Below are 25,760 nucleotides of genomic sequence, written 5' to 3' on the forward strand. Positions count from 1 at the left end.
TGAGCCTGCGCGTCCGGACCCTGTGCTCCGCAACGGGAGAGGCCACAACAGTGAGAGGCCCGCGTACCGCAAAAAAAAAAAGAAATAAAAGGATGTGAGGAAGAAGGTAATTTGGTAAAAATTGACATTTAACATAAAATAATTTTTGTTCTTCCATGTCAAAATTTTAAATGGGAGAAGTGGGGTAGTTGCTGTTCCACATGTTTATTTTGAAGCTACTGCCAGAAAGATTACCTTTCTTTCCTCTGTCATTTTTTTCTCCAGGTCTTCATTTAGAAGCAAAAGAAAAGAACAATAATCACCACTTACAGGAGGGAAAGGTGCCTTGAAGAGTGTTTCTTGGACTTTAGGAAGGAAAATGCTATTGCAGAATGTGAGAAATTCTGCCCCAGGCCAAACAGATTAAATCCCTTCTCTACCTTCAGAGCCTGTTTTCTTAGACTTCTGTTGATCACAGAGAACAACTCTGCTAGGTTGCCCTGACTCAAGAGTGGCAGAGTTTGGGACAGCCAGGGACACACACACATCTGCATTTTTATGACTTTAGAGAGTTTGGATTATACTCCTTGCCTTAATATCGCAGAGACAGTACTGTCATTGGAACTGGAGGAAGGTCTGCTCTGTTCTCTACTTACTGTGGGAGAAAGGGAGGGAGCTGTCCTGGGTTTAACTCCCAAATCAAATATAAAGTAGTACATCCCAAGACATGTTTAAAGGGTTTTTCTTTACCAACTTTTTATTATGAAAAATTTCAAACTTATAGAAAGTTGAAAGAACAGTACAGCAATTATTGCCCATTATCCAGACCCAGCAGTTACTAACATTTTGTCAGATTGGCTTTATCTATAACTATATATGTGTTATGTAGGTATGTGACATTATTTTCCCCTGGGAAAATAAATTGTGGGCATTATGAAACTTCCAGTTAAAACTTGTGTTTGTAAATTTCTCTTCAGGGGCAATATCTACTTAAATGCTATTTAAAATAGTAGATATACTGTAGGTAGGAACAAAGCTGGCCTGAAATAAAAGGGAACATAATTTTTGTTTTTTCTTATTTGGAATGAGCTCATCTTGTCTCCATGAACTTTTCAGCACTGCTTACTACCTTGTGTAATCATTTGCAGATTTTCACCTTCTCGCATTTAAGATAATCATAAGGTGTTTTGAAGCTAGTATATTTTTCTTTTTGTTATAGATGATCCCTCTGATAAGCCACCTTGCCGAGGCTGCTCCTCCTACCTCATGGAGCCTTATATCAAGTGTGCTGAATGTGGGCCACCTCCTTTTTTCCTGTGCTTACAGGTAACTCTTTAAGGGGAGGCTTGCCTAGTTTTATGGATATAGTAAATTCAGAGATGACTATCAATTGCTCAGAAGGACCATACCTTAAGTCTGTTTTTACCAGTCAATATTGAATTACACATTTTACCAGTGAAAAATTGGGGAACAGAGTAGGATGGATGAGATAGACTGTTGAATATTCCACTTCCCTGTATCAACCTAATGCTGTTTTTACCAGTAAATTTCAAGTATTGGGACTACAGGAAATAGAATTGGAGGATTATTCCTTTTGATAGCACCTATGACACTGTTTTTTGTCTTACTGAAGAGTGATGTTTGGGCAGGTGACAAACCAGGAAACAAACTATTTCGTTGATGATAGTGGTAATAGCAATACTAATGATAAGTGCTGGGCTTCCCTCGTGGTGCAGTGGTTAAGAATCCGCCTGCCAATGCAGGGGACATGGGTTTGGGCCCTGGTTCTGGAAGATCCCACATGCTGCAGGGCAACTAAGCCCATGCGCCACAACTACTGGGCCTGCGCTCTAGAGCCCGCTAGCCACAACTACTGAGCCCGCGTGCCACAACTACTGAAGCCCATGCACCTAGAGCCCGTGCTCCGCAACAAGAGAAGCCACTGCAATGAGAAGCCCGCACACTGCAACGAAGAGTAGCCCCTGCTCACCGCAACTAGAGAAAGCCTGTGCACAGCAACGAAGACCCAAGGCAGCCAAAAATAAATAAAATTTTTAAAAATTGTTTAAAAAAAATACTAATGATAAGTGCTTACTCTGTGCCAGGCACTATCTTGAGTACTTTGCATGAATTAACCTTTAAATCATAACTGCAACCCTAGGAAGTAACTATGATTAGTATCCCTATATTATAAAGGAAACTCAGGCAAAGAGAGGTTAAATAATTGGCTCAAGGTCACACAGCAAATACCGTATTTTATCAGATACAAGATGCTGTTGATTAAAAGAAACATCCCAATTTCAGAAATGTTAAAGTATAAAAATGGCTGATGGAAGTTGTAATATACTTTTCATTATAAGATGAACCCACATTTCAGAGTTTTAAAATATGAAATATTACCTGTCTTAGAATTGCTGAAATAAGCTAAGAGCCAGGATTCAAATTTAGGCAGTCTGCTTCCAGGGCTTATGCTTTTATAAAAGGAGGAGTTGTCCTAGGAAAAACTCTTTTTTTGAGACCATTGTTTTTCTCTATGTGGGCCATTGAAAGGCTGCGATCATGAACTTAACCTTCCTGTTGTGGCTGCAGACAAGACTAAATGAATTCTTAAAAACTCATCACAAGAGTAAAATACCCCCAAGCCATCTTCTATCCTTTAAGAAAGCATTTCAAAACATAGCTTTTTGGTAACTTAATTTTCTTTTCTTTTGCAGTGTTTCACTCGAGGATTTGAGTACAAGAAACATCAAAGTGATCATACTTACGAAATAATGGTAATGATGAAGTTGTAGGAATTTCCCTTCATTTTCAAGTATTATACTGGGAATTAGTCTTTTTATTTCTTCATCTGCAAGTATCTCACTTTCGCCCACTTCTGGATTAGGTAATCATTGCACAATAAGCTTTTTAGGGTTTTATGGATCTCCTAAGGCATTTAAGTCCAAAAAATCATTTTATATACTCAAATTTTTGCTTTAAATTAGAAGGAATTTAAAGGAAGTGCTTTTTGAGATTTACTAATATAAGGATCAGAGGTTTGTGGTTTTCTAAGTTCATTGATAAACATGTAGTAAATGTGTTGTCGTGGTGTTTGGCTAATGGTATTTTTATGTGGTTTGTGTGGGCAGTGGTGATATTTATATCTGGCACTCAACCTCCCCAGCCTTGGGAAAATTAGTTACCCTCGGAGAGTTAAGTTGTAAAATGGATGTAGGGTGAATAACATAGTAATATACAAAATCACTTTGAAGAGGTAGACTGACTTATAGGCCAGAATAAGACTTGGCTGTAATTTGATTGTTTGCCGCCTCTAAAGAAGGAATGAGAGGCAGATGTTGGCAGTGTCCTTCCAATATCTAGCCAGAGGAACGGGCACTTTAATAAGCCAAAGTGAATATGTGGTATGCTTGACAGGTTTATATACAGTACCTTTGTCAGTTATCAGAGCCTAACTCCTAGTTCACCAAGTAGTTTTCTTACATTTGGCCTCCCGTGTTGTTTTTCTTACAGGAAGGAGTGCTGGTTGGGCATCTACTTGACAGTAATTTCACATCATGGGTTAATCCACTGATACATGTGTTAGTTTTCTCTTGCTGCCATAACAACTTAACCAAAAGTGAGGGAGCTTAAACAACAACACAAATTTATCATCTCACAATTCTGTTGGTCAGAAGACCATTAGACTCAGTGGTTTGCTCCAGATTCTGTAAGGCTGAAATGAAAGTGTTGACCTGTCTGGGTTTTTATCTGGAGACCCTGCGGGAGAATCCACTTCCAGTCTACTTCCATTCTCATTCAAGTTGTTGACAGAATTCACTGCTGGGAGGTTGTAGGACTGATGCTACTGTTTCCTTATTAGTTGTTGGCCAGGGCTTACTCTTAGTCTCTAGAGGTTCCTGGCCCTCATTCTCAGTATTCAAAGCCAACAATGGCAGGGAGTCCTTGAGGATTACTGATGAAATGCTTGGCATCTGTCTGACCTCTCCTGGTTCATCTCTCCTGTGCTGAATCTCTCTGACTCTTCTGCCTCTCTCTTCTACTTTTAAGGGCTGTGTGATTATATTGGGCCCACCAGCATAATCTCCTTATTTTACAGTCAGTTGATTAGTACCTTAATCCCATTAGCATAGTCACTTCACAGTAATATCTAGTTAGTGTTTGATTGAATAATCAGGGGACAGGAATCTTGGGGGCACTGGGGGACATCTTTAGAATTCTGTATACCGCAGCACCGTAGCATATCTACTTCAGTCTCTTAAAAGTTTAGAAAGGGTAACTCAGCATCTCCAAGTCTGATTATTTATGAAGTCTTATTTAAGTGAGTTTCTGGGCCTGTAATGCTGAGAGTCAGATCCTGGTCCATAATGAATTAGTCAAAGAAATGCTCCTTAGTAAGAGTTCTTGGCAGCCAGCTGTCTAGCCTTCCCCTGCCTCTTTCTAAACACCCTCAGTCTTCTAAGTAGTTTCTTCACTAATTATAAGATTTGCAGGGCTTCCCTGGTGGCGCAGTGGTTGAGAGTCCGCCTGCCGATGCAGGGGACGCGGGTTCGTGCCCCGGACCGGGAAGATCCCACATGCCGCGGAGCGGCTGGGCCCGTGAGCCATGGCCGCTGGGCCTGCGCGTCCGGAGCCTGCGCGTCCGGAGCCTGTGCCCCGCAACGGGAGAGGCCACAACAGTGAGAGGCCCGCATACCGCAAAAAAAAAAAAAAAAAAAAAAGAGGCCCGCATACCGCAAAAAAAAAAAAAAAAAAAAAGATTTGCAATACATTTTTTAATATTAGACTGTTTTTTAGAGAGTTACAGGTTCACAGCAAAATTGAGTGGAAAGTACAGAAATTTCTCTGCCCCCGCAAATGCATAACCTCCCCCATTATCAACATCCCCCACCAGAATTGTACATACATTATCATTGACCAACCTACATTGACACCTCATTATCACCCAAAGTCCATAGTTTACATTAGGGTTCACTCTTGGTGATATACATTCTATGGGTTTGTAGAAATATATAATGACGTGTACCCACCATTATAGTATCATACAGAGTAGTTTCATGTTCCTAAAAATCTTCTGTGTTCTGCCTGTTCATCCGTGCCTCCCCCCAGCCTCTGGTAACTACTGATCTTTTTACAATCTCCATGGTTTTGCCTTGTCCAAAATGTCATATAGTTGGAATCATACAGCGTGTAGCCTTTTCAGATTGGCTTCTTTCACCAAGTAATATGTATTTAAGTTTCCTCCATGTCTTTTCATGGCTTAATAGGTCATTTCTTTTTTAGCACTGAATAATATTCTGTTGTCTGGATGTACCACAGTTTATTTATTCATCCACCTACTGAAGGACATCTTGGTTGCTTCCAAGTTTTGACAATTAAGAATAAAGCAGCTATAAATATCCATGTGCAGGTTTTTCTATGGACATAAGTTTTCAACTCCTTTGGGTAAATACCAAGGAACATGGCTGCTGGATCACATGGTAAGAGTATGTTTAGTTCTGTAAGAAACTGTCAAACTGCCCAAAGTGGCTGTACCATTTTGCATTCCCACCAGCAGTGAAAGAGAGTTCCTGTTGCTCCACATCCTCGTCAGCGTTTGGTGTTGTCAGTGTTCTGGATTTTGGCCATTCTGATAGGTATATAGCGCTATCTTGTTGTTTTAACTTGTATTTCTCTGACAACATATGATGTGGAACATCTTTTCATATGAATTTTTTTTCCCTTTTGTTAATTGCAAAATGAATGAAGGGCTGGGGGAGAGTATGGTCAAAGTAGCTGTGGCTTTGAGTTCATTTCACCAGGGTTATCAGATCTTCAGAAAGTTGGCTTATTCTTCCTAAATTCACACAAGAATGCCTAGAATACAAATTTATTCATTTGAATTGTGAAAATAATTCCTTAAAGGATAATTCAGTATAGTTTGGGTAGATTGAAGTTATCCACTGCCGGAAAGCTGACCATGAGCTCTCTTCAGCTGTTCTGGGCACCATCCCTTCTGCATAATGCTGACGGCACGAACTTTCACTCCAAGTCCACCTAACTCTTCAGATTACTTCATCCTTTTCTCACATATTCTTCACCCATACAAACACATTTCAGAATTCTGTCCTTTATTTTGTAGAGCTTTTGGAGGTTACTAATACTCTCTTTTTTCTGCTAGTCTTTATCTATTCCCAGATAAGGAAAAGAAGAATCTTTCCTTCCGTAGGAATGATGACCAAATTTTGCTTCTCTACACACGAAGCCACTAAAAACTTGATTTTTTTCTCTTTTTTTCTTTTTGCATATGAAGCCTCAGAAAACTTTAAATGGTTTTCAGTACTTTTGCCATCTCACAGCACTGTATTTTTGGAAGTTGCTCATGCTGTAGTGGGTGGTGCATTAATCAAGATTTCTGAGTTCTTTGCCTATTTTTGTCTTATAATTCTTAGAACCTTAAACAAGTCAAGGCACCTCTTTCAGCCACACCCTTTATACCAGTGATTCTTAAACTTTAGTGCATAAGAATCACCTGGGAGATTCTTAAAATTATAGATTCCTAGGCCTCACTGTTAGAAATTCTGGTTCAGTAGGGCCAAGATTGGGTCCAGAAATTGAATAATATTGATTCAACTGTAAGAAAAACTGACTTATGCCCATTTATTTTTTGGTGTAGGAAGTCTTTCTGGTTTATCTCACAGTAAAGTTGGTGAGGACTAATTAATATTCTAAAATACTCTTTTAGAAATAACAGGCTTTTCAACTATGAGTTGTCATATTTACCTGTATTCGTGGTACTTTCCAGATTGAGTGATTATTTTGAATTTAATACAGACATAGACTCTGAAATTTCTCTTTCGGATCTCGTATCTGAAATATCTCATGTGAGGCATATTCCTAGTACGTACGCAGATAAAATGTATTGCTTATTAGTAATGTAATTTCACAGATCACAGATTTTTTTTTGCCATTAACAAAAGATAGAACAATTTATAAACGCCCGTGTGATCTGAGGATTTCTTGTGTCACTTTTTTTTTTTTTAACTTATAGTAAATTTCAAGCGTATACTAAAATACAGAAAATGGTGTTTCAGTTCTCTGTTGCCCCTAATAGCTGCCTCAAAACTTCATGGTCTAGGGACTTCCCTGGTGGCGCAGTGGTTAAGAATCTGCCTGCCAATGCAGGGGACACGGGTTCGAGCCCTGGTCCAGGAAGATCCCACATGCCGTGGAGCAACTAAGCCCGTGCACCACAACTACCGAACCCGTGCTCTAGAGCCCACGAGCCACAACTGCTGAGCCCAGGTGCTGCAACTACTGAAGCCCGCGTATCTAGAGCCCGTGCTCCGCAACAAAGAGAAGCCACCGTGATGAGAAGCCCGTGCACTGCAAGGAAGAGTAGCCCCCGCTTGCCACAACTAGAGAAAGCCCACGTGCAGCAACGAAGACCCAACACAGCCAAAGATTAATTAATTAACAAACAAACAAATGAAAAAGCTTCATGGTTTAAAATAGCAGCCATTTTATTATCTCTCACAGTTTTGTGGGTCAGGAATTCAGATTGGCACCATGAGAGTAGCTTTCATTGGTTCCACATGGTGTGCTGGGAATGGAAGTCCAAGGGGATTTTTTCACTTTTAGCACCTCAGAATGGCTTGAGTTGGTTGAACTGGAATATCTTAACTGCCTGAGGCCTTTGGTTCCTTTCCAGGTAGACTTAGGACCTCTCCCTCTCCATGGGGCCTCTCCACGTGGTCTTTCCAGAAAGGAGGCTAGAATTCTTATGTGGTGGTTCAGGGCTACCAAAGGCGAAAAAGTAGAAGCTGCCAGGCCTTCTTAATTAAGCAAGTCACAGGTTCAACCCATATTAAATGGGAAGGGACCACGTGAAGATGTGAATTCTAGAAGTTCATTGGGGGCCACCATAGTAATCAACTACCACATGTAGTGTAATAAATTCCCATATACCTGTCACTGGTTCTTAAAATTACCAACTCATACCCCATCTTGTTTCATCTAAACCCGTACCCCTCCAGCTTATTTTGAAACAAATCCCCTAGATATCGTATCATTTCATCTGTAAATGTCTCATTAGGTCACTCTAAAATTTTAAAGTAACTCAGTTCACATTTCTCCAGTCATCTCAAAAAAGCTTTAAAAAAAAAAACTCTGCTCTCTTCTCCACACCTGAAACAATCACTATTCTGATTTTTATCACCATAGATCAGTTTTGCATATTCTAGAACTGCATATAAATGGATTCATTCTGTATGTACTCTTGTTTCTGGTTTCTTTCATTCAGCATGTTTTTGAGATTTATTCAAGTTGTATATAATAGTTCATTCTTTTCTGTTATTAATATTTCATGGTATGAGTATAGCACAGTTTGTTTATCCATTCTCCTGTTGATAGAGACTGGGCTTTGCCTAGTTTGGGGCTATTAAGAATAGAGCTGCTGTGAGGGACTTCCCTGGTGGTCCAGTGGTTGGGATTTTGCCTTCCAATACAGGGGGTCTCGTTGGAGAGCTAAGATCCAACATGCATCAGGGCCAAAAAACCAAAACATAAAACAGAAGCCATATTGTAACAAATTCAATAAAGACTTTAAAAATGGCCCCCATCAAAAAAAAAGGAAAAAAGAAAGGGACTTCCCTGGTGGTGCAGTGGTTAAGAATCCGCCTGGTGGTGCAGGGTACACGGGTTTGAGCCCTGGTCCGGGAAGATCCCACATGCCGCGGAGCAACTAAGCCTGTGCGCCACAACTGCTGAGCCCGTGCTCTAGAGCCCGCGAGCCACAACTACTAAGCCGACATGCCACAGCTACTGAAGCCCGCGTGTCTAGAGCCTGTGCTCCGCAACAAGAGAAGCCACCGTGATGAGAAGCCCACGTATTGCAACGAAGAGTAGCCCCTGCTCGCCGCAACTAGAAAAGCCCACACAGCAATGAAGATCCAATGCAGCCAAAAAATAAATACATAAATAAATTATTATTTTTTTTTTTGGCGGTATGTGGGCCTCTCATCACTGTTGTGGCCTCTCCCGTTGTGGAGCAGGCCTAGCCGCTCCACGGCATGTGGGATCTTCCCGGACTGGGGCATGAACCCGTGTCCCCTGCATTGGCGGGTGGACTCTCAACCACTGCGCCACCAGGGAAGCCCATAAATAAATTAATTTTTAAAAAATACTTTAAGAAAGGAAAAAAGAATAAAGCTGCTTTGAACATTTTTGTATAAGGCTTTCTATGGATGTATATTTTCGTTTTTCTTGGGTAAACACTTAGGAGTAGAATTGCTGGGTCATAAAATAAATGATTATTTAACTTTTAAGAAACTGTCAAAAAGTTCCCTTAAATGGTTGTATCACTTTACACCTCAGCTAGCAGTGTATGAGAGTTCCGATTGCTCCACATGCTTGCCAAGTTTTGTTATTGTTTTCTTCATCCTAGTATTCTAGTGGGTATGGTGAATGTGTAGTGGTATCATCATTTTTCTTTTACCTTTTACAGCGCTATATGGAATTCAGATATGGTCCATACATTCCAATTGATTGCCTCATATATTTATCCTGTGGGTTCTCCCTCTCCTTCCCCTCCTTCTCTCACTCTTTCTCTTGTTTCATATAGTTTGATTGTTTAAAAACCTGGGTTTATCTTATGGATGTTACTGCAGTCTAGATTTTGCTGATTAACGTGTTCCTCTGACTTCTGTGTTTCCTGTAAATCAGTAGTTAATATATACTGGCTATATCAGATTCATTCATGATCATTGTTTAGATCTTTTCTTCTGGGATTGCAAAATACATAGTTATCTTTCAATTCTATCACTCCTTTTAATTTATGAGATTAAATAATTCTATGAAAAGAAAGTTCATTATCTATGTGGTCACCCTGAGGTAAAGTTTGTACAGAAGGGCAGGATAAATTATTTCCATTATTTACTAGTTTTCAAAGTATGAGTTGGTTTCCTGGCATCCTCTAGATATTTAGAATGTTTAATGTGTTGTAATCCTTTGCAGTTCTTATTAATGTTCAGAATGTTCCATTTTTGGTCAGTGAGAGCCTCTACAAGTTGACCTCTGAATCCTTTTGACAGGACTCTTTTCCTCTTTGAGAGTTTCTTTGATTTCCAGTGTAATGAAGTGTTCTAGTCTCATCTTGTACATTTCCTACCCAAACCTGGAATTGCCTTTTTCTTCAAGGAGCCCTGGTTCCTTTAGTGGGAAATTGTATTTAGAGACCACATACTGGGTACTAGAAGTGTTAATTGCTACTGGGTTAGTCATTTTTTCTAGACCTTTTCATTGAACAGTGATAGGAATTTTTTTTAAATTTCTTATACAATTTTTAAAGGTGACACGTCATTTACAGTTATTACAAAATATTGGCTGTGTTTCTTGTGTTGTACAATACATCCTTGTAGCCTCTCTTACACCCAGTAGTTTGTACCTCCCACTCCTCCACCCTTGTATTGTGCCCCCCTCTCCCCCACTGGTAATCACTAGTTCTCTATATAGGAAATTATTGTTTTAAGACAAATACATCATGAGTTCATACTAAAACTTTCTTGTTTTTAAAACTTATTTATTAATTTATTTTATTTTATTTTTTTGGCTGCTTTGGGTCTTCGTTGCTGCGTGCGGGCTTTCTCTAGCTACAGTGAGTGGGGGCTGTTCTTTGTTGCAGTTCCCGGGCTTCTCATTGCGGTGGCTTCTCTTGTTGCGGAGCATGGGCTCTAGGCACGCGGGCTTCAGCAGTTGTGGCACGCGGGCTCAGTAGTTGTGGCTTGTGGGCTCTAGAGCGCAGGCTCAGTAGTTGTGACGCATGGGCTTAGTTGCTCCTCAGCATGTGGGATCTTCCCGGACCAGGGCTCGAACCCGTGTCCCCTGCATTGGCAGGCGGATTCTTAACCACTGTGCCACCAGGGAAGTCCCCATACTAAAACTTTCAATTCAAATAACAAGACTACATGGTTTTACCTAGCCTCATAGATCTTACATCTCTTTTTTTTCCCCAAGCTCCAAGTCCCACTGCGCAGTGACACCAGTACGGTTACTTATCTGCTTTACCCCACAGCATATCAACATGTAATAATCTCAGAACAACTGTACCAACACTACTTGAAAACAGTTTAAGATTTTTTTGGCAGTTCCTTTTACTTTTAAGGTATATTCTACTAGAAATAAATAGTCAATTTACTGTGTTTTACAGTCACTTGGGATTGTTTCTTCCTGTGTGATTATGCCTTAAAATTAATTCACAGGTTTATGTCATTTTGCTTTTGATTCTTATGATTTTAAAATTTAATAGTTAATGTACAGTATTTATGTTTTCAAAGTCAAGTCTACAAACAAGGAATATTCAGAGAGGTCCAGCTTCTATCATTGTCCTTTCCACCCTATTTCCTCCCTCCCTCCCCCATAGGTAACCTTGGTTTTAATATATGGTTTATTCTTGCATTTTAAATGATAGATATATGCATATTTGTATTCCTATCTTTCTTAGCTAAATGGGAACATACTATAATACTTATCTTTAACTTTTTGCTAAGTTTAAAAAACATATTTCTGCCTGAGTTACAGTGGCATTTATGGTTGATAATATTTATTGTAGACTCTTGTAGCTAATGGTGGAAGTAGAGGTGGGGGGGTGTGGACAGCTAATAAGAATGTACTTTAGGCACCTCTCAATACCATGAGAATGACAGCCATTTGACTATAATTAGGATTACATTTGGGGTTGCCGGGTTCCATTTGTGTCTGTTCTTAGGCCAAACTTTTTCTTCCTTAGACCTCAGATTTTCCTGTTCTTGACCCCAGCTGGACTGCTCAAGAAGAAATGGCCCTTTTAGAAGCTGTGATGGACTGTGGCTTTGGAAATTGGTAAGAACTTGGGGGTAAGGGTTCTCCTGCGCTAGTGGGCTCCAAAAAGAAGGTGCTGTTGAGGGTAAAAGGAGGAGCCTCAGGAAAAGGAGTTTGGGGGCCATATGTTGCTTTTCTATTGACCCATGACTTAGAGACAAGTCCTCTTCCCCTCTGCACATTATTTTCCAAGGCCTAAATGCCTCACAGGCCTATGAGATGTTTAGTGGTCCATGACTCGACAGCTCTAAAGGGCTGCTTTGGACATATCCACACGAGGAAGGTTGGTTATTCCTTTCTGAATAGTGGGGAAGTTTAGACTTATTAGTTATTGCTCCTTTCTGATTTCTGAATTTTTCTTGGCTGTAGATGCCCTTGTCATTTAAGTGAGTCAGACTTTAGACAACCGTGGCTTACCTGAGATTCAAGTTTGACAGACTGCCTATCCTCATTCCCTGTTTTTAGCTTGTAGATACCTGCAAGAACTGAATAGCACTCATGGCTGTTGCCATGTGAGGTGACACTGCTTACTAATAATACCACCACTTTCATTTTTACCTTTTGGGAGTACTTTCACACCGATGATTTCATTTTGTGAACTAGATAGCAGAGGCATTTTTTTTTTATGATTTTATTTATTTAGTTAGTTATTTTGGCTAAGTTGGGTATTTCTTGTGTTGCACGGGCTTCCCATGGCAGTGGCTTCTCTTGTTGAGGAGCACGGGTTCTAGGCACGCGGGCTTCAGTAGTTGTGGGTCATGGGCTCTAGAGCGCAGGCTCAGTAGTTGTGGCTCATGGGCTTAGTTGTTCCACAGCATGTGGGATCTTCCCAGACCAGGGATCGAACATGTGTCACCTGCCTTGGCAGGTGGATTCTTAACCAATGCACCACCAGGGAAGTCCCAGCAGAGGCTTTTTTTTTTTTTTTTTTTTTGCGGTACGCAGGCCTCTCACTGCTGTGGCCTCTCCTGTTGTGGAGCACAGGCTCCGGATGCGCAGGCTCAGTGGCCATGGCTCACGGGCCCAGCCGCTCCGTGTCATGTGGGACCTTCCTGGACCGGGACACAAACCCGTGTCCACTGCATCGGCAGGCAGACTCTCAACCACTGCGCCACCAGGGAAGCCCCAGAGGCATTTTTAAATATATTTTGTTCATGAAGAATCTGAAGCTTAGGGAGTTAAAATGACTTCTTACGACCACATAGTTTATTAGTGAAGGGCCCTTAACTAGCTCTTCCTTGTCCTGACTTCCTAGTGTAGATAATCTATCCTGATGTTAATAGAATATACTGTGCTGCCTCCCTTCCGTCCAGGGCCTTGAAGAAGGAGAGTTGAGTTCAATTCACATTTTGCTCATATCCATTCATTCAACATTTATTAAGTATCATAAAATACTGTTTACTATGGGAATACCAAAGAAGATAGGAAAAGTGATCATTCGCTTGCTAGTTACCTTTGGCCTGGTTTTTCACTTTTTGCCTACCATTCTAACTGTAAAATAGGCTAATCCTCTTTGTCCCCCTTCCCTCTCAGCAAAGACCACAAAAAGACCATTGTTTCTCTATCCGCTGTGGGTAAGACACTAAGCTTAGTGGTGAGGATGCTAGAGACAAGAATTATGACATGTATCCTGACCTCAAGAAGCTTATAGTCTAGTAGGGGAATCAAAATATATGTACAGATGATTGACGTACACAAAGCAGAGCATAGTAATGGCTTAGGAGAAGGACAAGTGAAGTACTGTGGAAGAGAGAAGTTGAGAGCAGACTTGGAGAGATTTCACCTCTACCTTTCCATCATCTGGGCCAGGAGTCAGAGGTCTTAAGTAAAACTTAAGTGGCTTTGTCACTTATGTGCTTTGTGTTCTTAAGCAAGTTTCTTAATCTCTTTGGGCCTCATTTTTTCATCTGTGAAATTGAGATAGTAAATACACTACATAGTTAATACTAGGATTTATTTAAATTATGTTGTGAATATTTCTAGCTGAGAGCTTGGTCTGTCGTGAGAGCTGTAGTAAGGAAATGTCTGTTCATGTGAAGTGTTTTGTAAACTATAAAACATGTGAATATAAAACTATTCTTGGGGCTTCCCTGGTGGCACAGTGGTTGAGAGTCCGCCTGCCGATGCAGGGAACACGGGTTTGTGCCCCGGTCCGTGAGGATCCCACGTGCCGTGGAGCGGCTGAGCCCGTGAGCCATGGCCGCTGAGCCTGCGTGTCCGGAGCCTGTGCTCTGCAACGGGAGAGGCCACAACAGTGAGAGGCCCGCGTACCGCAAAAAAAAAAAAAAAAAAAACGAATGTACGTTTTGAATGTTCTGAAGTGGCTTATTATTATTTATAGCAATTCTTTCGGTGGAGCCTAGCTTACATATTTTCTAGTGGTCTTCCTTTCTTTTGGTAGAAAGGAAAGGGCTTTTTATTTTTTTATTTTTTTTGGCCATGCCGTAAGGCATGTGGGATCTCCGTTTCCGGATCAGGGATCGAACCCGCACCCCCTGCATTGGAAGGGCAGAGTCTTAACCAGTGGACCGCCAGGGAAGTCCAGGAAAGGGCTTTTTAAATATTGTTTCCGTATCTCGGAATAGCAGGATTTGGAACATCAGATTGCACCAGTACTGTGTTTGTATTTGTCTCAGTGTTCTGCTGATAGCTCCCTGATATCAGTTTGGAGGTGTCAAGTTCCAGACATTATATAGGTAGGACTTAAAATATGGAAAGAACAAACCATGCTTTGACCATTATGTATAAATGAAAGCACTACTTCCTTCTCTCTTTTTCCACACTCTAGGCAGGATGTAGCCAACCAAATGTGCACCAAGACCAAGGAGGAGTGTGAGAAGCACTACATGAAGCATTTCATCAATAACCCTCTATTTGCATCTACCCTGCTGAACCTGAAGCAAGCAGAGGAGGCAAAAACTGCTGACACAGCCATTCCATTTCACTGTAAGTACCTCCCTGTATCAGTAAGAGAGTCCAGTATTTAGCTTATTATAATTAATCATCTCAGTGTTAAATCCAAGAAGCAATTTGTTATTTTTGTCCACTTGGTTGTAGTAATAATAGCAAACTTTTCTTTTCTTTTCTTTTTAATTTTTTTTTTTTTTTTTTTTTTTTTGGTATGTGGGCCTCTTCCGTTGCGGAGCACAGGCTCCGGACGTGCAGGCTCAGCGGCCATGGCTCACGGGCCCAGCCGCTCCGCGGCATGTGGGATCCTCCCGGACCGGGGCATGAACCCATATCCCCTGCGTCGGCAGGCAGACTCTCAACCACTGCGCCACCAGGGAAGCCCATCGTTTTCTTTTTTTTAAATCTCATGTGACTTAGGGACTCATGGGTCTTCTAACAAAACATAACCAAACCCATGATGAATTATAAATGGACGTCTTTGCTGAATGACTCCCAGAGCATGAGTAATGAAATATGAATGTTTTTCTTTCCTCATACTCTCTGGAAACAGTTTCATAGGTGACTAACTCAAAACCTGCTGATACCTCCTATTTGGATAGCCCTTTGGATGTTAGCACTTCGTTCTCAAATGCCTTAGACCATTTCTTCCTCATGGCAACCCAGTGAGACAGGCAGAGCAAGTGCTTTTGTTCTGCACACAAGGAAACTGAGATTCAGAAAGGTTAAATAATTTGTACAAGGTCATGGGACTAGTGGATGTTACAGGAGAGCCTGGACTCAGTTCTGGCTTACTCCAAATCCAGTGGGGTTTTTTGCCTGTCAGTTGGATGGGACTTGTAAATTGAGATTGGTCCTAAGGGATAAGGGAGCTGAAGCAGACAGGGTAAATACTTAAGTTCTGTAATACTGAAGAAAAGATCCTTGATTTTCTTTCATATTAGGAAAGCAGAAGTAAGAGGGAACTTCTGTATTTACTTAGAAGATTCCCTAAGTCTTAGTTTCCTTTTCAAGAAATCAATTTGTTTCCATTAATACTTTATCTTTCTTTACTTTTTCTTTATAAAAATCTCTTGCATTTTATTTATCCTCTCAGACGCTGTCTTTCTCCAAACAAAAATATTTCAGAGTCTAAATTAGGACTTACTTTGTGTCACTTTTTTATGCTAGTATCTTATTAAGTAACTAAGAAAAACTAAATTCTTTCAGCTACAGATGACCCTCCCCGACCTACCTTTGACTCCTTGCTTTCTCGGGACATGGCGGGATACATGCCAGCTCGAGCAGATTTCATTGAGGTAAGAGAAACTTGGTTTTATTTAGGATGAGGCTATATCTCTTACCTATAGGTTCCATACCACTAAAAAGAGATTTTCATAGCACTGTAACTTGTGGAGCCTCATTTTCTCCATTTGAGTGCCTTTTTCTCATTTGTAAATATTTCTTTTAGAAAGGTAAAAGTTCTTCAGAGCAAAAACTTATTTCTTTTTTTTAAAATTATTTTATTTATTTTTATTTTTGGCTGCATTGGGTCTTCGTTGCTGCGCGCGGTCTTTCTCTAGTTGGGGGGAGCAGGGGCTACTCTTCGTTGCGGTGCGCGGGCTTCTCATTGCAGTGGCTTCTCCTGTTGCAGAGCACGGGCTCTAGGTGCCTGGGCTTCAGTAGTTGTGGCACGCGGGCTCAGTAGTTGTGGTGCATGGGCTTAGTTGCTCCGCAGCATGTGGGATCTTCCCAGACTAGGATTCGAACCCGTGTCCCTTGCATTGGCAGACAGATTCTTAATCACTGCGCCACCAGGGTAGCCCCAAAAACCTATTTCTTAAGTTTCACTCCACATCTAGGGGGTTTCGAGGTTGTACTATATCGGGGGTTGGCAAACTTTCTATTAAGGTCCAGATAGTAAATATTTTAGATTTTGTAGACCATAAATTCTCCATTGGAACTAAACTTCGCCATTATTATGCAAAAGCAGCATAGATAATAGTAAACAAATGAGCACGCCTGTGCTCCAGTAAAACTATTTACAGAAATAGGCAGTGGGCTGAATTTGGTCTATAGGCTGTAGTTTGCTGACCTCCATACTATATTCACAAGTTTATAAAGAATGATGAATGTGTATAAAAACTACATGTTCTTCATTCAGCCCTGGAGTTAAAAGCCATGTGAATGTAGTCACAAGTCTCTTGATTTATCACCTAATCTGCAATTATAGTACTCTTGGAGGTAATTAAAGTTTAGCAAACTACAGACTTAAGAATCTGTCTGCCAATTGCTAGCCACACCCAGGTCAGCATTTTGTTCATGGCAGCTGCAATTGTAGAGCTACCTCAGAGACACTACCCCTACAGACTGTAGTCATTGAATAGAACATGAACAAATCTACCCATTGAGCTAGGTAAGCAATATTATGGGATAAATAGAGCCCTAGATGGTGGTAAAAAGGTAGATGAATTAATGCAGGTAATTTTCTTACCTAAATATTGGTTAGGCCAAAAAGTTCGTTTGGGTTTTTCCATAACATCTTACAGAAAAACCCAAACGAACTTTTTGGCCAACCCAATACTCGAAGGGCTAGTAGGAGTTAGGTTTTCTTGAGTTAGATTTCATGAACAGACTACTTTTAGTTTTCAGAACAATATGTTTGGCTTTATTCCTGGACTCATAACTTTCTCATTTTTTGCTGTCACTGCTGCCTGAAAGCCTCTCAGTTTTCTCCCATGACTTATTTACTTATGGCAGTTGTCCTGGCCTTGTACTCCATTCAGTACTTCTTAGCAAGTGTTTGTTTATGTATTTGCTTCTAAAGCATGGCTCCTGTAAAGGCATTACTCAAAGCTGATGGATTTTAGATGGGAATTTTTTTTCCCCAAACAGGAGTTTGACAATTATGCAGAGTGGGACTTGAGAGACATTGATTTTGTTGAAGATGACTCGGACATTTTACACGGTAACATTTTATTACAGCCAATGTTTTTATTGATTGCAAACTGTGATGACACTGTATTGGGTGCTAGAAATATAAGAATGAATAAAACATGTCTCCTGCCCCTATGGGACCCAAATTACAGTGGTTAAGTTGCTGAACTTACCCTGTTGCTGGGATTTGACCATAATGAGAAAGATCATTTGTGATGGTGGTGAGAATGTTGATCACATAAGGGTAGTTGGGAATATCCCATCCCTTGGACTGTGTAAGCTTTCTTTTGGCTGAGATAAGCCTACACTGAGGTAATTGGTTAAACGGCCCTCACTGCCTCCTTAAAAGAAAGGGAATCAGGGTGAAGACCTTGGGACTTCAATAACAACTGCTGATACTAGATGTTCACTATAATTTGTTACGCAGAATTTCCCGTAGCAGGGGAAAAGAATGGAAGTTCAAGAGTTTTTAGACCAAGATTGGAAATCTCTTGTTTCTCAGAACTGTTGAATTTTTAGCACTTCTGAATTCTCATCTAAGATTAACCCTCTAAGGATTTATGTCAACTCTTTTGTTATAACGTAAATGGCTAATGCCAACAAGGCTTTCAAAAGTGGATGGTTAGACTTTCAGTGAATGTCTTTTTTTCCTTCTTTCCATTTTCAGTGAACTACATATTTAAAATAATCCCCAATCTTCTGTTTCATTTCAGCCCAGAATTGAGGGTGATGCAGTAGGTGAATAATGCTCCTTTGGATTCTGTATTTCCTAAACAACATCTTCATTGCTTTTCTTAAATGTATATCCCAGGTAGGAAAGGCAAGTTAGAATCCTTGTTGAATTTTAAATCAAGTTTTCATGTTGCATTAACTGGTCCTCTGTCACTTGAAGGGGAGTTTTATTCTTCTCTCTGCAGAAGAGCTGACTAGATATTTGTTACATCAGATCTGGGACCAAGAAAGAGTCCTCATAAAAATTTTACCTTTAGAGTTTTTTCTCTACATATTTCTTGAGCAGTTTTTTTCTTTGCAAAATTTCATTTCTCTTCTCCCACACAACTTTAAGGAAAGTCAAAGTGACGTAGATTGAACTAAAAGAGGAAAGCTTTAAAGCAAACTGCTTTAGCATTCACTAGAGCCATTGTGTTTGTTCAGTCTTCCATGTCAATCTCTGCTTTTCAACCCTGATAATTCACGTTATTGTCTATTCTCACCTCGTGTGTCATTCTCTTGAAGGCAGTGTGCAGGTTGCCATTCAGTATTCCTCATCATACACACCAGCTTTAATTAAAATGGTATTGTTTCCTGGCTTGTATCTTTCTTATCCAGAATGCAAAAAAGCAGTTTCATAAATATCATTCTTTTAGATAGTACTCAAAAGTACTGAACTTTTGAAAGTCAAAATCTCTTATGTCAGTCATGGCTGAACTATGTAAGGGACTTGCTGAATCACTTCTCCAGGCCCTAATCCAAGGTCTTCATTCTTGAGCCTCAACATTATTAAGAAAACTTTAGTAATGGTTGGTATTTAATTTCACTCTTCATCCTTTGTGGAAGCATGATTTGCAGTTTCTGCTGGTGCACTTATGGTCCCTTCTGTAATTAAGTGAGGGCAAAAGGAAAAAAAATCAAAAAGAAGCAATTGATGAGCAAGTTTTATTTCAGTTAGCATTTCAAACCTATAACATACTTTAGTTATTTGTGTTCTTTCTACAGTTTCTACAGCCTTTTAAGTTATTTGATTATAATTCATTTGAACTAAGAATCAGTTATTGATTGTTATACATAAGTAGTTTTTGGTTTTTTGTTTTTTTTAATTAATTTATTTATTTATTTATTTGTTATTTTTGGCTATGTTGGGTCTTCGTTTCTGTGCGAGGGCTTTCTCTAGCTGCGGCGAGCGGGGGCCACTCTTCATCGTGGTGTGCGGGCCTCTCACTATCGCGGCCTCTCTTATTGCGGAGCACAGGCTCCAGACGTGCAGGCTCAGTAGTTGTGGCTCACGGGCCTAGTTGCTCCGCGGCATGTGGGATCCTACCAGACCAGGGCTCAAGCCCGCGTCCCCTGCACTGGCAGGCAGACTCTCAACCACTGCGCCACCAGGCAAGCCCCATAAGTAGTTTTAACAGTGCTTATATAATAATAATCCCTGCCTCTCCTTTCCCTCCCTGTCTAGTAGTGAACTGTAAGATGTTTAGATGGGTGCTTTTTAAAAGGTGATAGCGTCATAAAGAGGTTTGGCAGGACTGGAGATCAAAGGGATGACTTGCTGGTGCCACAAAGGGATGCTTTGTTTATGGTTCTAAGTTCTCATATTAGCTTCTTTGGCAGTATGACCCACTGTCCAGTTGGGCACATATTGTTCCAGCAGTTTCTCCTGGAACTCTCAGTGAAGGGGACTAGGAGCCCAAGGAAACTAGGAGGGAATGAGAAGGAGCTTTCTATGCACACCTAGAACAGAAAGAGGGGCACATATTTTGTGCACATCAGGACAGTGATTCAACCTCAGGCTTGCTTCTGAGTCACTGTGATCTTGGGCAAGTCCTTGGAAATTTGCTGCTGTTTCTCTGTGTCCCTGGCCAGCAAGGAACAGATGATGCTGATTAGTCAGGGTGAATGTCTCCAATGAAACGTGGTACATAATTCAGATTGGTGTTATTGCCATTCCATTGTACCATTATACTCTTAATATTACTGAGCATTAATAACATTCCTTTTACGTTTCCTCACTTACAACTAGAAGGAAGTAAACTGTTTGGCTGGGCTTTGTATCCCATCCCCTAGAAAGACTGCATCTAGAAAATTGGGTGATGCCAGAAAGCTCTTTTCCTCACCCAAGACTTTTGCTGTGATTCATGGAATTTGTCTAATAAAGGGCGTTTACATGGTCCATTATAGAGGCCTGGGACACAATGGAGGGACATGTAATTACATTCCACCATACCAGAAGTCTTTCAGAATGGGCCCCCAAAAGATACTGCATGTGAAGTAGTGTCTAAGGAAGAAAATAAGGAGGTTCTGAGATCCCTAAATGACACCTCCTCGTATTTTATTGAAATAAGCAGAAATTATTGGTCCAGAGAGAGAGATGCAAAAGACATAACTCGGCACTCCCTGTGGCATGTTGTGGGATGTCAGTGCAGACACACAGCATAGTTTCCTTTTCCTTAGGGGACATCGCTCTCCATCTGCCTTCATTTGGGGAAATCTCTCCTAAACTTGTGGACTCTTCTTTCTCAGAGTTTCACAGGTGCTAAGCCCTGCGTGCAGCATCTTCTAATCATTGCTGGCCCATAACCCAGGCAAGCAGGAGGCATCATGAGCTCCTTCCACTGCACTGGGCCTGTGTTTCCAGCACTTCTCAGGGTTGCACATTAGAGCAGTTCACTCTCCTTCTATTTGGAAAGCCAATTTCAGCAAAATTTCTTGGCCAGATGTGGATACTCCCCCACTTTTTCCCCCCACATTTTCTTTCTTTGGTCCGGATTGTCAGCCTTTAGAGCCTTTAACAATTAGTCGATCAGAGGTCCAGCCTGGTCACTGTGCCTATTACCTACCTATTGGCAGTGCCCTTCCCTTGATGGTGATTTGGCTGCTTTATGTTTAGGACTTTTTAGACATAAATGCTATTAATAATAATAGCTAATACGTATAGCACTTACTGTTTGCCAGGTACCATTTAAGTCCTTGACGCACATGAACTCATTTAATCCTCACAAAACTCTTTGGGTTAGATGTTATTACTATTACCCCCATTTTATAGATGGGGGAATTCAGGAGTAGCAATCTCAAGTAACTTGCCTGAGGTCAAGAGGTAACCTGCAAGTGGCAGGGCCATCTTGAGTCTATGCTTTTAATACTGTGCTATACTTAATGTCTCTACAACCTTGAACCTTTTTTTTTTCTTTTTAGATTTCACATTTTTTACCTTCTATAGCTTAACCACATTCCTGAGAAGTGGAAATAGATATTTTCCCATTCTACTTTCAGAGAAATGCACAAAGGAGTGAAGTGGCTTGGCTAAGGCTTCCTAGTTGCTGACTTTAACCATTCGGTCACTTGGTTGGCTTTCCTTCATAGCACTACTTGCATACATCTCGGCCAAAATCTTTGGGGGGAAATGACTTTTAAAAAGCTTTGCTTCTGGGGAATACCTGAGTCACAGGTTTGTGCTTGTGTGCTTGCAGTAGGGATTTTGATTGGCTTCCCTGTAGTTAAGGCCTCTGAGTAGGTTTTCTTGCCAAGCAAGCAGTAGGTGCCTTCTGTCAGGAAAACAGAAACATGTTGCCAGCTATTTTGAACAATGTTAGAAATACACTGCAGTGGGAAGGAGCTGCCTCTGACTTCTGCCCACTTCTTGAAATATTTTAAGGCCAGCCGTTTGGAAACTTTGTTATCAGTCCCCAGTGTGGTCACAGGGAGACTAGTCATCCCCCAAAACTGAGATTTCAGAGGCCTGGCATCAGTGGAGAGGTTATGGGTGCTTTGGGTTTCTTTGTTTTTAAGGAGCTCTGGGTCTTTGCCTGCTTTACTAGACCCTCCACTCACTTTAAGTAGAATATGAACCTGTGATTCTCATTCTTTCAGTGTATGCCTCTCATTTCTGTTCTGCCTGCAGTGCTGTGGTCCTCCCTGGGTTATTCGTGCAGTTAAGATCTTATAATCAGTTGCTGCTATTGGAGTGTGCTTCATAAAGACAAAGGAGAGCTTCAACTGTGAAATTTTCTCTGGGAGAATTCCAGTTCTCCCATTTGTTTCTCTGTGTTCCCTTCCTTCCCTTTGTTCTCAGGGCCAGTTGTACAAGTTTAAACTACTGAAATGATCATTTATCAGCAGGATTTATTTATAGAGTTTTTCTGTGACACAGTCTCTTCAGTTTTTTTTCTGTTCAATTAAGTCATTCCCACACAAATCTCAAGAAACAACATGATAAGTTAGTGTCTTAGAAAAATTACCGAAATATTTTGTCAAAATTAGCACTAACTTCCACTGGATCTTCAGGTAGTTTCTTTCATGTTGAACTCATCTTATTATTGAGTAGATAAACAAGATAAGGCCCCTAAAGGGCCTGGAACATGATAAATACTCAGTGGATGTTAACTATTTACTTAGCTATTTTATTTGCTTCTCTTTCTGCCTTGAACTGTTGACGTCCTAATTTCTCTTTCTCATAAGAAGTAAAGGTAGAGTCCACTATAAAGCTTGTACTTGGTTGTAATGCACGTCAGAGACAGTTCCTCTTCTCCCCATGCCTCCTTCCTCTCCCACCACACAGTTATGTAAAGCGCATCTCCACCAGCACAGTGTTCTAGAGCCTATCATTCCCCAGCAGTTGTATTAGGAAACACTGGCAGGGTATGGGGCATTCTGTGGTACCTATGCTTCTATATGGAACACACGTAAATCAAGAAAGAGTTCATTTATAGAAAGAGTTCTGCAACCTGAAAAAATGTTTGAAAACCATTGCCTTAAATCTTGGACCTGATATTATTGAATTATTTTTAGTTTGTGGGCAGTTATGAGGAAAAATGAAGCAATGTTGTTTAAATTTTTGAACTTGTTAGAAATGAACAAAAGATCCATGATAGTTAATACTTTTTTTTTAATACTTAAAGTTTAAAAAGTATTGCGGTCATTCATCTCTTCAGGTCATCCAGCTAGAATTTATGTTATTTTTATCTCAGACCCAAGGGAGAATGGCCTGGATAAAGTATTCCTGGTCATTTCCCAGTGATTGAAGTTATATACAGATGTAGTGCATCTGCTCATAGCTCAGCATGTTAGATTTTGGTATTTCTTTCTTCTAATCTGAAACTCTAACAGATGTAATTTCTAGTCCATGTGTTACTAAAGTTCAGACTCCTTGTTGAACTGTTTTATGAAAGCTAATAATATACATAGCAAAGCATGGTCAAAAGAGATGTTCAGGAAAAAGCAGAAATTGTTATCTATAGCGTAATCCCATATAAACATATACTTAGGAAAAAAGAACTTTACTGTAATTTACTGATACAGAAATTCACTATCCTAGGGTATTTTTGTTTCCAAGAGACAGATTTCCTAGACCAGTGAGTGTGGAATAGTTAGCAGTATGAGGTTGAAAGTTTAGGACAGCTTGGGCAAAAGATTTCTTCTTGTCTTGGCTTTATTTATATGTAAGGGTTTGTTTGTTTGTTTGTTTATAGCTCTGAAGATGGCTGTAGTAGATATCTATCATTCCAGGTTAAAGGAGAGACAAAGGCGAAAAAAGTAAGTCTAGAAAACCATCCTGCCTTCTTTTGGCTTTGGACTATTGACCACATATAGCCCATAAGAGCAAGTTCCACTTGTGGCTCATCTTAGGACCTTGAGGAATACACTTAACCTCCTTGGATCTCAATTTTTCCATCTGTTAAAAGGAGATAATAATACCTCTCCTTTTCTTGCTTTTTAACCTCCTCCTTCCCTACCCTTTCTTGATGTTTTGGTGACCAATGAATAATATGGATACACTGTTTTAAGGAAAAAAGGAACAAGAAAAATTCAAAATATTATTGTTACACTTAATAATGCTCTATGTTAACTGCTCAGTTTTTATGAGAAGTCTTTTATATACAAGGATTTCAAAGAAATTATGAACAAGTTTCAGTCACTCTTGGTTATTCCTTCTCTTTGCAACAGAACAAAAAACATACATTGAGGGTGAGAAATTATGGATCCCAAACCCCTATTGGATTACAGAGACTTTGACAGTTCAGAGAAGGGTATGCAGAGGATGTGTATGTATGTGTAGGCATGTTACCATGGTGTTAATAACTAGAGATACAGTGGCATCACAACAAGAAAAAGGAATGGGACTTGGGAGGCACTCTGGAGGGACCAAGACATGATCTAAAGTAAAGCTTACTCTCTGCGTGTCTGGAGTTAGCTTCCAAGAAGCGCTGAAGATTACCCAGCTGTTCTTGTGAGAAGCTTCATTGCTAGTCATGAATACCTCCGGTATAAATCAGAGGTTCCAGACACGTAACTCTGCATGGTTTACCTAAATTCTGTTTTTCTTAAAACATGGAATTAGAGCTAGACAGTGTTGTAGAGCTCAGTAGTTGAGGTCGCTATTAGATCTTACGTTTTATGATGACCTTCCATTAAACATGCACAAGATTTATTTCAAATAGCTTCAAGGCATTCTGTGAATGTACAGTTGTAAATGTTGAGTGTGTGATCACAGATTTCCCTTAAACGGCTGTTCTCAATAATCATTTCCCTAAGCTGAATAGATGATTTTTATGATATGGACACAGATTCCCTTCTGTTTCATCTTAAGTTACAGACGTGTTTTTCACTATTTGTGAGTGCGTATTGATCTATTCATTCATCCAGCAGAGAGTTATTGAGAATCTACAGTGCCCAAGGAGAGGAAAAATATATGATGCTTGAGAGCCTAAAATTGTGCTAGAGACTTACTGACCTGCAGAACTTTGTGGGGAATGACTTCTCTGGACCTCAATATTCCCCCTTGCAGTGTTTAGGATGTCTAATGAAAGCTGTGTGTGGAAAACATTTGTTAAATATGAAACTGATTATCATATGTATGTTTTTCATTCTAGAATTATAAGAGACCATGGATTAATCAACCTTAGAAAGTTTCAGTGTAAGTATTAGTTTTCCTTATTTTAAAATTTCTCCCAACATTATTGAATAGTTTTAAACAAATCATTTATGACAGTAGTTCTTAGAGTTGCATATTAGCATCACCTAGGAAGCTTTAAAAAATTCTGATCCCTGGGGCTTCCCTGGTGGCGCAGTGGTTGAGAATCCGCCTGCCGATGCAGGGGACACGGGTTCATGCCCCGGTCCGGGAAGATCCCACATGCCACGGAGCGGCTGGGCCCGTGAGCCATGGCCACTGAGCCTGCGCGTCCGGAGCCTGTGCTCCGCAGCGGGAGAGGCCACAACAGTGAGAGTCCCGCGTACTGCAAAAAAAAAAAAAAAAAAATTCTGACGCCTGACAGTCACCTTATACTAATTAAGTCAGAATCTCTGGAGGTAGAGCTACAGCATCTGTATTTTTTTAAAGTCTTCAGGGCAATTCTGTTGCATCGTAAGAGTTACAAACCATTAATATATGGTCAATAACACTAGCATGA

General features: G+C 40.4%; 1 protein-coding gene across 7 annotated transcripts in view; it reads left to right on the forward strand.

The window, feature by feature from the left end:
- Positions 1 to 25,760, forward strand: part of TADA2A (transcriptional adaptor 2A) — a 48,633-nt gene that overhangs the window by 10,045 nt on the left and 12,828 nt on the right. For 4 of the 7 annotated variants that reach the window (XM_032617033.1, XM_032617032.1, XM_032617030.1 and 1 more), the window contains exons 3-10: positions 1,199 to 1,305; positions 2,694 to 2,753; positions 11,741 to 11,832; positions 14,600 to 14,757; positions 15,928 to 16,016; positions 17,593 to 17,665; positions 23,820 to 23,883; positions 25,221 to 25,264. In XM_032617033.1, the coding sequence (XP_032472924.1) occupies positions 1,199 to 1,305; positions 2,694 to 2,753; positions 11,741 to 11,832; positions 14,600 to 14,757; positions 15,928 to 16,016; positions 17,593 to 17,665; positions 23,820 to 23,883; positions 25,221 to 25,264 (687 nt within the window). Of the gene's footprint in view, positions 1 to 1,198; positions 1,306 to 2,693; positions 2,864 to 11,740; positions 11,833 to 14,599; positions 14,758 to 15,927; positions 16,017 to 17,592; positions 17,666 to 23,819; positions 23,884 to 25,220; positions 25,265 to 25,760 lie in introns of all 7 variants that reach the window. The other 3 variants (XM_032617035.1, XM_032617034.1, XM_032617036.1) reach the window with 3 other exon arrangements.

This window comes from Phocoena sinus, chromosome 20 (genome assembly GCF_008692025.1).
Source record: "Phocoena sinus isolate mPhoSin1 chromosome 20, mPhoSin1.pri, whole genome shotgun sequence".
NCBI classification, from domain to species: domain Eukaryota; kingdom Metazoa; phylum Chordata; class Mammalia; order Artiodactyla; family Phocoenidae; genus Phocoena; species Phocoena sinus.